Raw genomic sequence first — 15,435 nt, forward strand, 5'->3', positions numbered from 1 at the left:
GAGCAGTTACAAAATTCAAACATCCTACCTGAATTTAAATTCAAACTCCTGTACTGTTAACAATTTAGCATCTCCTTCCAAACTCAAACCTTATAGGCTTCAACTATTTTAGGGACAATCCCAAAGAAGGAAATCTCATCAAAGGGAACTATTTACTTGGAGGCCCTGATCTAAAGATAGGAAGATTTTCCCAGTAACCTTGACCTTAACCCTGCTACCCACTGCGATCCACTAATTCTTCTAACACATTTTCCCCTATTAACTTCAATTTACTCCAGTAGCTTTCAAACAAAACCTAAGGTAGAACCCAATCCACAAGGCAGCTAGGAATATGGCTGTCCTGGTTGCAAGGCATCGTCCCTGCCCTGCATCCATCCAGGCCCTAAGGCTTCCTGAAGATCAGTTCAGTACCATTAAGTTCCATCTCTCTGCTCCCACCAAATACTCCCACCCACTCTTCTTTTCCACATCCTGCTTTCCTCTGAGGTTCTCTCAAGCCCTACCGCCTCCACGAAGCCTTCTTACACTACTGCTCCCAGAGGATGTCTTCCCCTGAATCAGCTCACGCACTCACTTTATATGTATTTGCTTGGTCCTGCTGTATGACTATTAAAGCTTTTTTACATTACTGTCTCATGCTGTGATTTACTTACTACTCAAGATGATAAGGAAGATGGCTGGAATTTTTTTTAAAAAAGAGCACTTTTTAGAAAGCATTTTATAAATAAATTCTTACACAAAGAAGAAACACAAATTACAGTAAGTACACAAATTATCAGTGAGGTGGACCCTCCAGCCCTTCTTTTCCACAGTGGGAAAACGGATCAGAAGAGAAGAAATGATTCTGTCTTGTTAACTGTTTCCATCTATACTGACAGTTTTTCAAGTAGCATTTCTATTCCTCTGCTGGTGTTCTTGTTCTTTTCCAATGTGGGAATCAGGCTTTTCAGTCCAGCTTTGACTTTGTCTGCAACTTCTTGATTAGAACTCTGAAGAAGGCTAAAGGGAGAAGACAAACTAAATTTCAAAAAAATCCTAGATCATTGTAAGTGCTACCACAGTATACAAAATTTATTGACTTGTGAACAAGTTTTATAACTAGAAATGCATTTCTTTTACCAGATAAATGAGAGGGACTAGTAGCCTATATTCTAAAAACCACAAATAAAAAAATATTCCATAATCTTGCTGGTGGAGTCACCCAAGCAAATGCAGAAGCAACTCTGTTCCACACAGAATTGGTCCTACTTTCACTCTGTCTTAGGACTAATATCTTGCCCTAAAATTATTTACTGCACGCTGTCTTCTCCTCCACCTAAACTTAAGAGCAGAAACTTAGTGTTTTTCTCCACAGCACCACATGTACAGAACAGATGGCCAAGAAGTGCTCACTGAGAGTCTGAGTTAACATAAACAGGTGCACAGAAAGAAAAGGTGGGGCTGTGAAAGGGAGGCAGTTAATGGCCTTCTTACTGATCTCTGCGGCTATAACACTTAGGGAATTTAAACAGCATGTTTTTGGCTGTACAGTTACCGAGTAGCAGAGGCAGGTTTCAGATGCAGGCAGTGAAGCTCCAAGGTAAAGCTCTTCACCCCTTTCACTAACACTCTTGATCTGTAAGGTGGGATCAACAACAGAATCCACCTTCTTCCTCATGGGGTTGTTTTGGGGGCTCAAAGGATTTTGTATGTAAAGCACCCAGCCAGAACCTGACACTCAGCACTCAATCAGTGCGAGCCATGAAGCAGAATGACGTCCGTTCTGCTCTGTGACACCTTGCTGGAGTGCCTCCAGCAGTGAACGGAGTCCCGGACGCAGGCTACAAGCCGGCCCTTTCTCTCTACTCAGGGGCTGGGTGGGGCTCAGGCACTTGACCGTAGAACATCAGGGCTGAATTTCCTGTTCTGTCCCCATGTCGTCAGGACATTTAAACATGGACTTCTGAAACATATCCTTGGCGTTTTTTTTTAACTGTCTGGTCTCTGATACCTTTCATGATGTCCAGAAAGGAAAATAAGCTAGCAGCCCCAAGCAGCACTACCCCACTCATAGGACACAAGCAACAAGCGCGGCTTGTCACCTATGCAGTCAAAAAGTGAAGTGCCCTTTTAATAGATCGGTGACCTACTAGGCATTTTTATTTTATATACCTTGGCTAAGCACAGTCACATAATGCATAATAGTAATAAAAGTTGATATTTATTGAACATATATATTAGGCATATGTTAATATATCATCTCATTTAGTTTTTTCATAACACAAAATTATTCTTTACTTCATTTACAACGAAGAAAATTAAGACTCAGGAAAGCTGAATAATTTGCCCACGGCTACACAGTGAACTGGGACGTAACCCGGGCAGTTTGTTCAGAGCCCATGCTTTTAGATGCTGGACAAGTCTGCTTCCCTAAGCTACTGTTCAGGTGGCACACAAGGCTGATTTTTTTTTCCCCCACCCAGAATGCCTTTTCACTTACCGGAAAAAGATTTTTTTTTTAAATTGCAAGGGTTTGAAGTACAATATAAATAAGCAGAGAATTTTACCAAACAAGTCAAGCACATGACAATATTCTAAAAACCAAACAAAAATTATTACTGTATTAATCAATTATTAGGTTATCTATCATTTATCTTCCCTTCAGAACCTTAAATATTTCATGTGCTACTGTTCCAATTCTAAGTAGTGTTCCACAATAAACTTAGAGTGTCCTTCTTATGTTTGAAATCCACTCAAGGGCAGCTCTGATGGATGAGCAATCTCTATAAATTAATTTTATGGCATTGCTGAAATTGTTAGTTAATTATTAAGTATAATGAAAGAATGTGTCAGTAGGTGCTAACATTCCAAAATGCCTGGTAAAGAAATTTATATCAAAAGAGTTCATGTTTCAGCTAATGGATTCTGAGTGTTAAACATCAACTGGTAAATTAACTAATTTTAATGGGAAATGAACAAAATGATCTGTATCACCCGTTTGGACATACTGATATTCCTGAAAAAAATGAATGTTCATATAAAAAGCATATATTTTTCAGTATATGTGTACCAAAATCAAATTGTACGTTAAACAAATATAATATTTACAAACAATACAAATGAAACTGCATGATACTTGCATGTGAAACACTGAGGGAAATTCAAACTAAGATTGGTATCTGTTTTCCAAACCTCAGTAACACAGCAAGGAAAAAGATCAACAATGATTGCTTCAAAACAACTCACAAACCTATTTTTAAATGTTTTTAAAAGAAGAGTTTCACCTGGGAATAGAATGCACTGAAATTTTGATGACTTGTAAATTATAAACTCAACATACTGTGTCCAGAGAATAATACGCAAGTTAAGCATATGACTCAACTCACAAATCATGAGTTTTCTATCAATTTTAACTAGAAATGAGCAATTCATGTGCAGACTTCAGAAGCAAATGCTTCTCAAATCCTTTTAGAATAGTTGAAAACAATAAATGAAAATTACATGTAAATTCAGTCACAATTTAAAAAATAACTGTCACCCTGGCTGGTGTGGCTCAGTAGACTGAGTGCTGGCCTGCAGACCAAAAGGTTGCTGGTTTGACTTCCAGTCGGGGCACATGCCCGGGTTGCAGGCCAGGTCCCTGGTTGAGGACACGCAAGAGGCACAACCGAATGATATATCTCTCACACACTGATGTTTCTCTCCCTCTCTTTCTCCCCCGCTTCCCCCTCTCTAAAAATAAATAAAATCTTTACAAAAAATAAAAAATAAATAAAAAGGTAACTGTCAGTTTTCATAGGGACAAGACTAATTCATTAAATAGAATATAAATACATTTTGGTCAAAACGATAAATGTGGCGACAATCAAATGATTCCTTTCATCATAATTTTATGATTCTTGACATCCAAAAGAGGGCAGATGAAAAAAAGCTCTAAGAAATCAAAAAAGAATTGACAAGTTACATTTGCTTTCTAATATTTGGTATATTTGTCTAGACAATAAGTGATTTAGTGTAATATTGGGGTGGGGAACAAATATTAGAGAAATAAATGTGAGAAATAAAGGAACAAGCATGCAGGACGGTGACCCCGCACAGAGGAAGGCACACTTCATACATACCTAGAAAGAATAATGGCACCTCGGTTCACACTAGCCCAGGACTTTAGCTTCTTCATACCAACATGCTCTACAAGTGTTTTTGCAAAACAACCTGTAAAGATTACTGAAACTTAGTGAACATCATATACCAAGATTTAAACTTCTAATCTCCCTCTCTACTGCCCTTAAATCTGTATGTTTTAATTTAAAAAAAAATATTCTAATAAGAAGAATTCTCACCCAAACTCTCTTAACACTAAAAATTCCAGCTCAGGTTTACATAATGTATTTTTAGTATAGCCATTTCTTTCAAATCCTAAGCTATGTTTAGCAGTAATTACTCAAGAGAAACAATGAATTCTTATAAAACACTCACTTGGTTGTGCCTGCATTTCTTTGTACTACTGGATGATTTAACTCTGACTTGGAAGGTATTCAGGGAGTGAACGTTTGACAGCAGCACCTTGGGTTTGGTTAAAATTAAGTCTTCCTCATGGAAAATCCTCACTCAGAAGGTTCCATGGACATAGCTAGTGGTGCTTATACCTGGCAATTACTCTCTACAATATTAGACATTCACCCATCAAAAATACCACCCACCTTTTGTTGTTATAGTATATTATCTTATTCATTGTGCCATCTAAGTATAACTGATTCTTGGATAAAGGAGAAATCCTGAAGGCCAGGATTTAGTGCAAATGGAGACAGGGACAACCTATCTTGAAAACAAACATCTTAGGTAGGTAGCATGTATCATTCATTGAAAGATACTCAAATGTAAGGAGCCTTTTAAAAGCCATGAGGCATATATGGCTATTGAGTTTTTCATTGCACATGTAAGCAGACAGAGATAAGCTGGTGAGGTAGATGATGTTTTCCAAAGGTGAGCACAATATCTCCTGTGTGCTCTTCTAGAATACTCCAACCCCCAATCTAGAAATGGAATCATAGTCTTCAACTGTGGAATTTTGGTGGGCCTTTATGACTCACTTAACCAAAACAGTATGATAAAATTTGTGTTAAATAACTCGGAGGCTAAATCATGAAAGAACCACACATCTACCTCTTCTCTTAAAAACGAACCCACCGTGTTGTAAGGAAGCCCAAGCAGCCCAGGGAAAGGAACTGAGGCTGTTGGCCTCAGCCATTGCCAGCCATTGGAAAAGTGGATACTCCCAACCCTAACTAAGCAGCACTGTGAGCATAAAAGAAATAAGCTTCACCAAACCCAGATCAAATGATTATTGTTTTTGAAAACTACTGTTTTGAGTTTACTTGTTACACAGCAACAGATAACCAGGACAGTCAGCCTCACTCCTTTGGTGCTACATGAAAATGACAAACAATTCAGGCCCAGGCAGGCATGTTTTAGGGCTGCCAGTGCATTTTAATTAAGAGGAAGAAAAGTGTTTAGAAAATTTCTAGATTTTAAAAGTAAGTCAAACAACTTCTCTGACATAAACTCAGCTCAAATGTGCATCAAATAAAAAAAATGATTCAATACATTGGTTTTTTCCTTCAAAATTCATGACAAGAAGCTTTCTCTTCTACAAAAAATGTAGTGAAAGACAGCTCCAAGTCTCTATTCTTAAAAATAGAGTGAGGTGACAGCTCTACCACTATACTGACTGCCTCACTCGCCATTAGAACTGCAATTTGCCCAAAGACAAATTCATAATCTGTCACTTTTTGTCAGATACAGTAGTAGTAAACCCAAATTACTCAAGTTGGGGAAAATCTCTTTTGTGGCTAAAACACCAGATGAAGTTGAATCCAGCAAGAGGAGGTCTGGTCAAATACAGGACTGAGAGGGGAATGGTATGCAAGTTTTCAATTAGATAAAAGATGCTGTCCCTCTCTTGAGAGCTGAGTTTCTACAGAGCCGCGATGAGGTTTATGAAAAACCAATAAACGCCAAGGACTAGCTTGCCCTTTGGTCACACGTATTTTAATGCCAAACAGGCACCAGTTCAGAATTCTCTGATAAGGACAGGATTCTTCTTCTTACCCCTTCCCCAGCACTAGCGAGTACCATGCCTTTCGATCGGGGTGATGATACTCACAAATGGGCCTCCCACACTACACTCCTCTCACCGTACTCAAAGAATAGGCTGGCATTTTAGAAAACTGGCCAAGCCCAGTCAGAATTCTGAAGTAGCAGAGAAAAAAGGAGTAAGAATGAGAGAGGGGAGGAAAGGGAGAAAAAAATTAAAGGATTTTAGGACACAAATTTCTAGCATTTACTTAAGTAGTACTTACTTGCAACCACTAAATCATTTCTTAACTCACAGACATTATTTTTACACACCCAACAAACTAATTTGAACTTGCATGGCTGACATAAAGTTCCAGGATACCAGGAATTACTGAAATTTCACATAGGCTACAACAGAGGATCAAGTTTAATAACCTACCTTCTCTTCCATTTTCTTTCATCTTTTTATCTTGTTCTATTAACCACTTCAGAACAAGATGTCCCGCAGGATGTTCTGCAATGTGAAGCTGTAAGGAGTCAAGAACACATTAATTTACAAGTGGTTTTCATTCATGCCTTAGCCTACCATCCATTCTATATCACCACATACAGACAAGGGCTCGGTCAAACTGAAAGCTCCATAAGGCTTAGGAGGCCTTTATCTAGAATGACCATTATACTTGGAGCAAAGATCTAGTCTAATCTAAAACTAAGACAGTTATTCAAGATAACACAGCCACTGAGAACTAGTTCAGGCTCGGCCTCCCGAGTTCCAGTTCAAAAGCACAACCACAATGTTCACCCTAAGGTCAGGCTCACCACCCTCCAGACTGCCAACATGAAGTTCCGAGGTACAAGTACATCTATGGGATAGAACGCTATACCAGAAACATTAAAACCTAACGTTGAATATTTAAATACATGTGACTACATGTGGGTATTATTTGATAAGCAGGCCAAGAAGGCATCTTTTTAGTTCAATATTATCCTTTTTAAAGACCATATCATTGCTCCCATAGCACTGAGGATCCCTCCTGATCAAGCATGAAGAGGCTCAATTTTTTAAAAAGGAATTTTCATTATGCACGTATCTTCCCAAGTTGCTCATACGATATGCTTTATGAGGGGAGGCGCCAGAGCTTTTCTAAGATCCACAGCCCATGTCTCTTCCCTTATCTTGTAGGTCAGAAAACAGCAGGCTCCCCATACACATCTGTTTGCCAGGAAGGCTTTCTACACAGAAAGCAAAGGGATGTAGAGATGTGGGCAACACTTGAGAATGAGGGAAGATGCATATACAAATGCAGAGAGGTTCAAAAGTCCACAGCAGATTCAAAGCAGAATTAATAGTGCAGAATATACTAGAAAGATAGCTTGGCGCCAATCGTGGACAACAGAGAGACAAATTAAGAGGATTTTATTTTTACTCATGGAATCACTGCAGGCCATTGTTGCAACAGCACTGGGTTTTGAATTCAATTTTCAAATGTACTGTCAGTATGCAGCGAGTTGAGACAGTTATCATTGAAATCCTCTTTACAGCAATGTTCTCAATGATTGGAGCTTTTGCAGCCACTGCAGCTTTCCTGCCTGTCTTATAATAGCATATTACCTCTCCATTTTTGCCACCAGGATGCAGTTCTGATGCTGCCAAGCTGGCAATGGCATTCATGGCAGGCTGAATGTCTCCAATGGCAGCTCCCAGAAGGTCAGACACCAACACACATGCAGACTTATCTAGCACCACTTCCTGGGCATGATCTTGCAGGTAACTTAACAAAGCTGGAGAGATGGATTCTAGGAGCTCTTGGCGTCGGATCTCTGGATCTTTCTTACTGTTGGAATAGGTTGAATGAGTCTTCAGGTGAGATAAATGGCAAAGGAAATACGGTGACTGTATTTTCAGATAACCTCTAACGGCTTATAATAGCCTGTGTCACGTACTGCTGTAATTGCCTATATCTTTCTCTTACGTATGTACATAAGTGATTTGAGGGTGGGATATCTGTCTTTCATGTTTGTGTCCCCAGGATGTCACTAGCACCTGGCACAGAACAAGCAATCAGTAAGTGAAGCTTGCTTTATGTAATAAAAAACCCCAAACCAATCCAAAACCAAATAACGATAACAAAGTATCTTATAAAACAACATGTTTACACTATTGCAGGGTCAAAAGGACACGACTGAGGGCTGGTCTAACAGCCACTGGCCAGGAGGAGTGTGCACTGTTTTGGGAACGGACCATAAATTCCTCCTTATCTTCTTTTGTGACTGGCCTCTTATCCTCTAACTGCTTTTTGCTGCATGAACACACTGACATAACACAGTGTAGAGTCACATATAGGACATGTGCCTCCTTTGTCTGGGACCTTAAGGGGAGTGCACGTGTGAGAAGATTTCTGGAAGCACGCACTACCGAAAATTAACATACCAAAGGATAAAGGATGCAAGCCATTCTACTTGTTCTCACCTGTGAGCGTTTCCATCTCCCTTCTGCAGAACTTCAATGATTTCTCGTACTGTATGTGCAGGATCTCTGGGGCTTAGTAGGTACAACAGGACCTTCTTTCCATACTTGTCATTTATTATGTTAGGCAAGGAACTAATAATTTCCTGTAAAATTATAGAAACAAAAAATGAATGTGTGCTCAAAGGATACTTGGAATCTGAATGGCAAAGAAGGATACAAATTTAACTATTTTACCCAACATACTTAATGGAAAATGTGGAGCTAGGTGTGAAATTCTTTCATTAAAGTACAAAAAGATTGACATTGAGAACACAGAACAGATTCTGTACTACCACTAGCATTACTGAAAAATCCATTTATACAACTGACAAAGCTCAAGGAGACTTTAAAAATATTTAAAGCAGTTATCTTTATTCCCTATATAACTGATATTTCTTAGGCCACCATTACTAGGGACATAGCTTACTGGGGTCACTGAGCAGGGTCCATTAATTTGCAGCTGCACTTAAATGTAGCATCAGCACCCATGAAGAACATTCTTATTAGAATTTCCCCATTGAGATGTATGTGAAGGGAGATAAAGAAACTCTGTTAAACATTAACAAGCGGATAAAGGCTTTTAAAGTTAGTTTGCTTATTCATGGCAAAAGAAGGCTATTTAAGTATCCCATTGAAAACAAAAAGAGGGGAAAGGGAGAAGCAGTTAAAAATACCTACTCTCTGACAATTTCAATCAACTTAACTAAGAACAGTAACCTCCATTTTTAGTTGCATGAATTTAAGGAACAAAGCCAACATCATCCCTACCCCAACTAAGCTCCCGGGTAAATTTGCTGACCTTTCCAAAGAAAATCCACTGTTGAAAAATTCCTTTAATCTTTTCTAATTATTTTTATTCCATTGCCATTTATCCCTCCATTCCCTCCCCTTCCACCCCCACCCACCCTGCCCCCTGCCCCCCCTGCAATCACCACCGTAGTTCATGTCCATGAGTTCTTTTTCTCCTTTAATCTTAACAGAGAATACACAATGGAAAAACCATCAGTTATTTCCCCCCCAACACTCCTACTTTATGCAACAAACCTAATAGATACTCAAATCCATGTATGTTTGAGCACCAGAGATTCATCAGAACTGGCTGGGGCCACAGAAAGAATTCAGTGGCATCGCCCAGGTTTACAGATGAGGAACTGAGACAGAGGAGAGGCGACTTTGCCAGAGAATGTAGTGTGTCAGTGGCAGGGCTCTTGACTAGTTCTGGTCCCTGATTCCGACTCTAGTATCTTTCAAAGGCAACAGACGATCTCTATTAAGGAAAGGACTTTCCCATGAGATGATATACTCAGGTTTGCTATTCTCTTAAGTGCCTATGTATTACAATGAGATCAGTAATTTTAGTGCAAGGAGCCAAGCTAAAAATTAAGTCATCACTTCTCCCAAGACACAAAAATGACCAACAGATATATGAAAAAGGGAAATGCAAATCAAAAATACAATGAGATGCCCCCTCATACCAGTTAGAATGGCCATTATCAATAAAACAAGTAATAACAAGAATGGCCATTATCAATAAAACAAGGGCTGTGAGGGTAAGAGGAACCCTCATACGCTGCTGGTGGGAAAGTAAACTGGAGCAGCCACTGTGGAAAACAGTCCGGAGGTTACTCACAAAATTAAGAGCTACCATATGACCCAGCAATCCCTCTCCTGGGTATGTACCTGTAAAATCTGAAACATTTATTTGTAAAGATAGATGCACCCCTATGTTCACTGCAGCATTATTCACGGTGGCCAAGATAAGGAAACAACCAGAGTGCCCTTGGATAGAAGACTAGATAAAGAAGATGTGGTACATAGATTCAATGGAATACTACTCAGCCATAAGATGAAATACTGCCACCTGCAACAACATGGATGATTCTTGAGAATATCATGCTAGCAAAGCAGGTCAGATGGAAGTCAAGAACGATATGATTTTACTCATATTTGGGATATAAAACTGAAGGCAACAAATGAACAAACAAGACAAGCAAGCAAGCAAAAACTCACAGACACACACACGACAGCAATGTGTAGTCACCAGAGAGAAAGTAGGGGTGAGGGGAGTAAAGTGTAAAAGGGGTCAAACATATGGTGACGAAAGGAGACTTGACTTTGGGTGGTGAATACACAATATACAGATGATGTATACAGAATTGTATACTTGAAACCTATATAATTATATTAACCAATGTCCCCTCAGTAAATTTAATGAAAAAATAACATACTAAAAAGAGAAAAAAAATTAAGTCATCAACCATGGGATCATGATACAGCAAAATTCATGACCCCAGGTTGATGACACAGCTCCAGATTCCAGACACATTTCTCTTGTTAAAATCCCAAGCTTCCCTCCTTTTCTGTACAAAAATATATTGTGCTTCCTGTAATTAATAACAGCAGTTAACGACTGCTTACTAAGAACCAGACCCTATGCTGAGAGTGATATGTCCATCATCTTAAATACTTCACATCATGATGATGATGATAGCTTACCTTCATTTTACAGGTAAGAAGCCCAAGTAAAGTGACTTAAAATAGATAAAGATCACTCATCCAGGACATGATTGCCTCTTTCCATGACTCTAAACTCCACTGTGCTCTTCTACTTTTGAAGAAGTTTAAGATCATGCATAAAGATTTCCCCACACGACATAAAGGTTTCCAGAGAATAAGTGCAATAAATCTAACCACCTCAAAATGGATATAAATTTCAACCATCTAAGAAAAATAAACTTAAAATTTCAGTAAAAAGGGCAAGACAAAACAAAAATGGACGTATCACAGAAGAGTAAGCTCCTTTGTAATTTCAAGGTAAATGTGCCCCAAATATGGGCAACCTTTATTACAGCTTTTCCCATTTAAGTTTTAACCAACCCATAAAAACCAGATGTTTTAATTTGTTGAAAGGAGAGTGAGGAAAATACATAGCTTATGCCAATTTCTGTATCATTCAAAAAAACCCCACAACTTCACCATCATTAAATTACCACTGTGAGCTGTAATACCTATAAAACAATTGTTTAATAAATAAATAAATAAATAAATAAATAAATAAATAGGCTCTGATCAAGTAGCTCAGCTGTGTTGGGAAACGCCCTGCCTGGTTTCAGGAACTTTAGCCCTGCCTGCAGGCAAGAGGGCCCCAAGGCTGGAAATAACAAAGGAGTCCTTGGCAAAACAGACCACTGAGGAGACGAAACCTGTCCCCAAGGCAGGGGCACAGCCCCTGCCTCCCTTATATCACCCTGCTTGGCCCTGTGACGGATGGTAGTCAATGACAGGTGAGATCCCTCAAGGAAAGGGACAACCTAAGCCAGATACAGCCAAAATGGGCAGCAGGACAAGGACCTGGGGGCACGGAGAAAGGGCAAAAAGACCCGCACCCCTTGGCTTGGCTTGGACAAGGCCAGGGTCTGCCTTCTATCTGACAGAAGACTCCTTGTCTCTTTTTGGCTCCCTCCCCTGACCTGGCTCAGGCTCCAAACATACTAGGGACAGTCCTAAACTGGATCTTGCGGTCCCCCCAGGGGAAATCAGGCCTAGAAGTAAATTCTTTAAAGCATGTTTTGTTTCTCCCTCAAAAGCTATGATAACCAGGTCATGCTGGGAGGGAAATTTACATTATTCGCAGACCCTGACCCTAAACCCTTTGGCGCTCTCACATTTACTAGTCTCTCAAGTCCACGTAAATTGGTGTGTTCCTGCCATTTGTTTTCTTCAAAACATCATCTATTCTCTGTAAACATTAACATACTGATGTAATGAGGTCACCTGCACATTCCTATTATCTAGCCCCACTGGTAACTCTTTCAATAAAAGCCTTTGGAAAAGGGCTCAGGGGCTTCTCCACTAGAGGGAAGTGCCCTTTCCCCTCTCCTGGCAGACAGAGGTATGTTTCCGGCGACTCGTGTTTATTCCCCGATCCGTGACACCCCAGGACGGGCTCTGCAGGATTCACAGTCCCACTCCCTCCTCAGCTGGCCCCAGGACAGTGACCCTCAGATCCAAGAACCCCACGCTCCCCATGACACAGCTGGTTAGAGCATCATCCCAATATGCCAAAGTTGTGGGTTCAATCCCTGGTCAGGGCACAGACAAGAATCAACCAATGAATGCAAAAAAAAACAATGGAATAACAAGTCGATGTCTCTCTCTCTCTCAAATCAATAATTAAAAAAGTAAATAAACAAAAGTAAACAACAACAAAACTCAAAACAGTGGTGATATTCAGTGAAGAAATACAAAAGGCTACTTATTTTTAATTATTTTTTTTCTTGGTGTAAGGAGGAAAAGGGGTGGCATGCAGCTAGCACCATATTGCTCAATGTTCTTGCTTTTTCTGGGGGTTCCACACGGAAGGACTGGGGCAGTCCACAATGACTTGGGCAGAAAAGGTTTCACCGTAACACGAGATTCTTAATTCCATGTACAAATACTACTAAAGAATCAGTCCCCAAATTCACTGAATTTTACTGCCTTACAGTTTGTAACTAAGGAATTGAGAATCTAAAGTTGTATTTGAGTGTAACATCAAATTCTTAGTTCTCCCCATGTCCTCCTCACCCCAGCTTTCCTACTATCAAAAACATGTATCTAAAAGGAAACAGTATGAGTGCTGTTATATGAGAGTACTAATTCATGTCTTTTTAACCTACGTTACACACAAGGTAAAGAGAAAGTTCTAGAGAGAACATTAACGAGTATAGTAACATGTAGAAATAGGTAAGAAGCACTAATAAACTATTGGTATAGTTGATTTTTGCTGAATTCAATCTTTAAGCTTAAGTAGTGTAGTCTTTGGCAAATCTTTTACCCTCTCTTCACATCAATTCCCTTCTCTGTAAAAGGAAATGACATGCCTGCCTGACTTGTGGGCCATTACCAGGAGCAAATCAGAAAATTCACACTGCAACCTGAAATCTGCTGTAGAGTACTTACTTTTATTTTCATATTAAAACACACCTGTCAATATACAGCATCTTTAACCATGGAGATTAAATACAGCCAATGGAGTCATGAGTTTGGCATTCTCAACAACAAAAGTTCAATTTTAAAGGTTTTCAACTTCACTTTCCATTTATAAGAATTAACTTAGAGAAAAATCACAAGGCCCTTTGGCTATAATTTCTTCTCCATATGCTTTATGCCAAAGCAAGCACGTGAGCACAAAGTGCCAGAGGAACAAAAGACTTCCCTTCTTAAGACACGTCTGACCAGTCTGACCTCCTTTTGTTGGACCCTTGTCAGAGTCTTTGGCACTCATTTTGTCAGCCCTATTATGAAAGGTAAAGGCCAAAATGACAGGTGCCCTCTGAAAGTAGAGTTACGGTGCAAGGACATTTTCAGTAGAGGAAAGAAATGCAAAAAGCAACACCTATTACTGAGAACTGAGCCAATGGTACATACACCCTTATGGTAGGTTGTGTGTGGGGACAAAAAAAACAAACAAACCCAGACTGGCTTTTATCTAAAAAAGCTAAAATCTAGCAGAAGAGGTAAAAAAAAAACTTAAAGGATGCAAATACTGGATCCTAACATACACTTACATACTGGATATAAATATAGAAGGAGGTTAGATCACTAGGCAGTGATTGCAGCATCCTGACTATTTAGTTTTAAAAAGATTTATATTTTTTTATCCTAAAAGTCCATATTTTTGGCTGCACTCAAAAAATTGAAAAATGTAATTTAATGAACATGATTTCAGTTTTGCAAGATAAAAAAGTTCTAGAGAATGTTTGCACAATAATGTGAATATACTTAATACTAAACTGTAGACAAAAATGGTTAAGATGGTAAATTTTATGTTTTGTGTATTTTACCACAATTAAAAAGGAAAAAAATTGGGAGATCTATCACCATAGGGCTCACATTCCTAGAAGCTGAGGGCTACCACCCTGGGCAGGACGTGTGCTCTCTCCTTTCCCCACAGCCCACTCCCTACACCTGGCCTGCCTTACTTGTTTACTTGTCTGGTCAATTAGTATTTCTGAATTTGTGAGCCCTGGTCAGATCACGATTACTGTTAAATGAAAGGATGGCAAAGATAAACTATAGGAGTTGAGAAGATGGGGAGACCAGGTACGGCTGGGAGATAAGAGAATACTATCTGGAAATTACACGGGATCTTGGTCTGAAAAGGAGAAGTAGTTAGTGGACTCATGATTTTACCCTGACATTTCAGGAAAACCAGTTACTCTGAACAGAATGCTTAGCAACCGTAAGCTTTCTTGGCTATTTTTAAAAGCACTGCATAATGCAATAGGTTTTGTAGTGGCTGGGTGGGGCAGACATGTGACTCTATATAAACATATGTGCGGCATATTTGGCAACCCAGTGATTTTGCTAAGTAAATGCCTCAGAGAAACAAGGAGACATTGGAGAATGCTCACAGAATTATTTGAATAGCAAAACATAGTAAGTTTTCAACGTTTCTAAAATTATAAACAATTGAAATGTCCATCAACAGACAATGGAAAAATAAACTGCAGAATATTCATAGTACAACACTCTTTGGCATTGAAAATAAATAATTTAGAACAGCAGTGAGCAAACAAAGGCCCATGGGTCAACCTGCAGCCTGTTTTCGTACACCCTACAAGATAAGAATGGTCTTTACATTTTAAAGGTTGTTAAAGAATAAAAACAAAACAAACCAAGAACAACCAACAAGATTATATAGAGCCTACAAAACCTAAAATACTTTCTGGTCCTTCTAAAAAAAAAAAGGCGTGCCAACCCCTGGTGATGAACTTCACAAACATAATGCCAAAAGAAAAAAGCAAATTGCATGAATAAACATACAAGATATCATTTACACAGAATTTGTAAACATGCAAAATAGCACCATATACCTCTGTGCATAGCAA

General features: G+C 39.2%; 1 protein-coding gene across 1 annotated transcript in view; it reads right to left on the minus strand.

Annotated features, from left to right (window-relative positions):
* Positions 1-475: 475 nt before the first annotated feature.
* The window catches only part of PUM3 (pumilio RNA binding family member 3), a 41,329-nt gene continuing 26,369 nt past the window's right edge, over positions 476-15,435 (minus strand). Inside the window, exons 14-18 of the mRNA XM_054583072.1 lie at positions 8,525-8,667; positions 7,667-7,889; positions 6,494-6,581; positions 4,101-4,191; positions 476-999 (exon numbers count right to left, since the gene is read on the minus strand). Coding sequence (XP_054439047.1) covers positions 867-999; positions 4,101-4,191; positions 6,494-6,581; positions 7,667-7,889; positions 8,525-8,667 — 678 coding nt within the window. The 3' untranslated portion in view covers positions 476-866. The remainder of the gene's footprint in view (positions 1,000-4,100; positions 4,192-6,493; positions 6,582-7,666; positions 7,890-8,524; positions 8,668-15,435) is intronic.

The sequence above is a fragment of the Pteronotus mesoamericanus genome, unplaced genomic scaffold (assembly GCF_021234165.1).
Source record: "Pteronotus mesoamericanus isolate MK-2021 breed Mesoamerican mustached bat unplaced genomic scaffold, CSHL_Meso_final contig_73, whole genome shotgun sequence".
In the NCBI taxonomy this organism is placed as follows: Eukaryota; Metazoa; Chordata; class Mammalia; order Chiroptera; family Mormoopidae; genus Pteronotus; species Pteronotus mesoamericanus.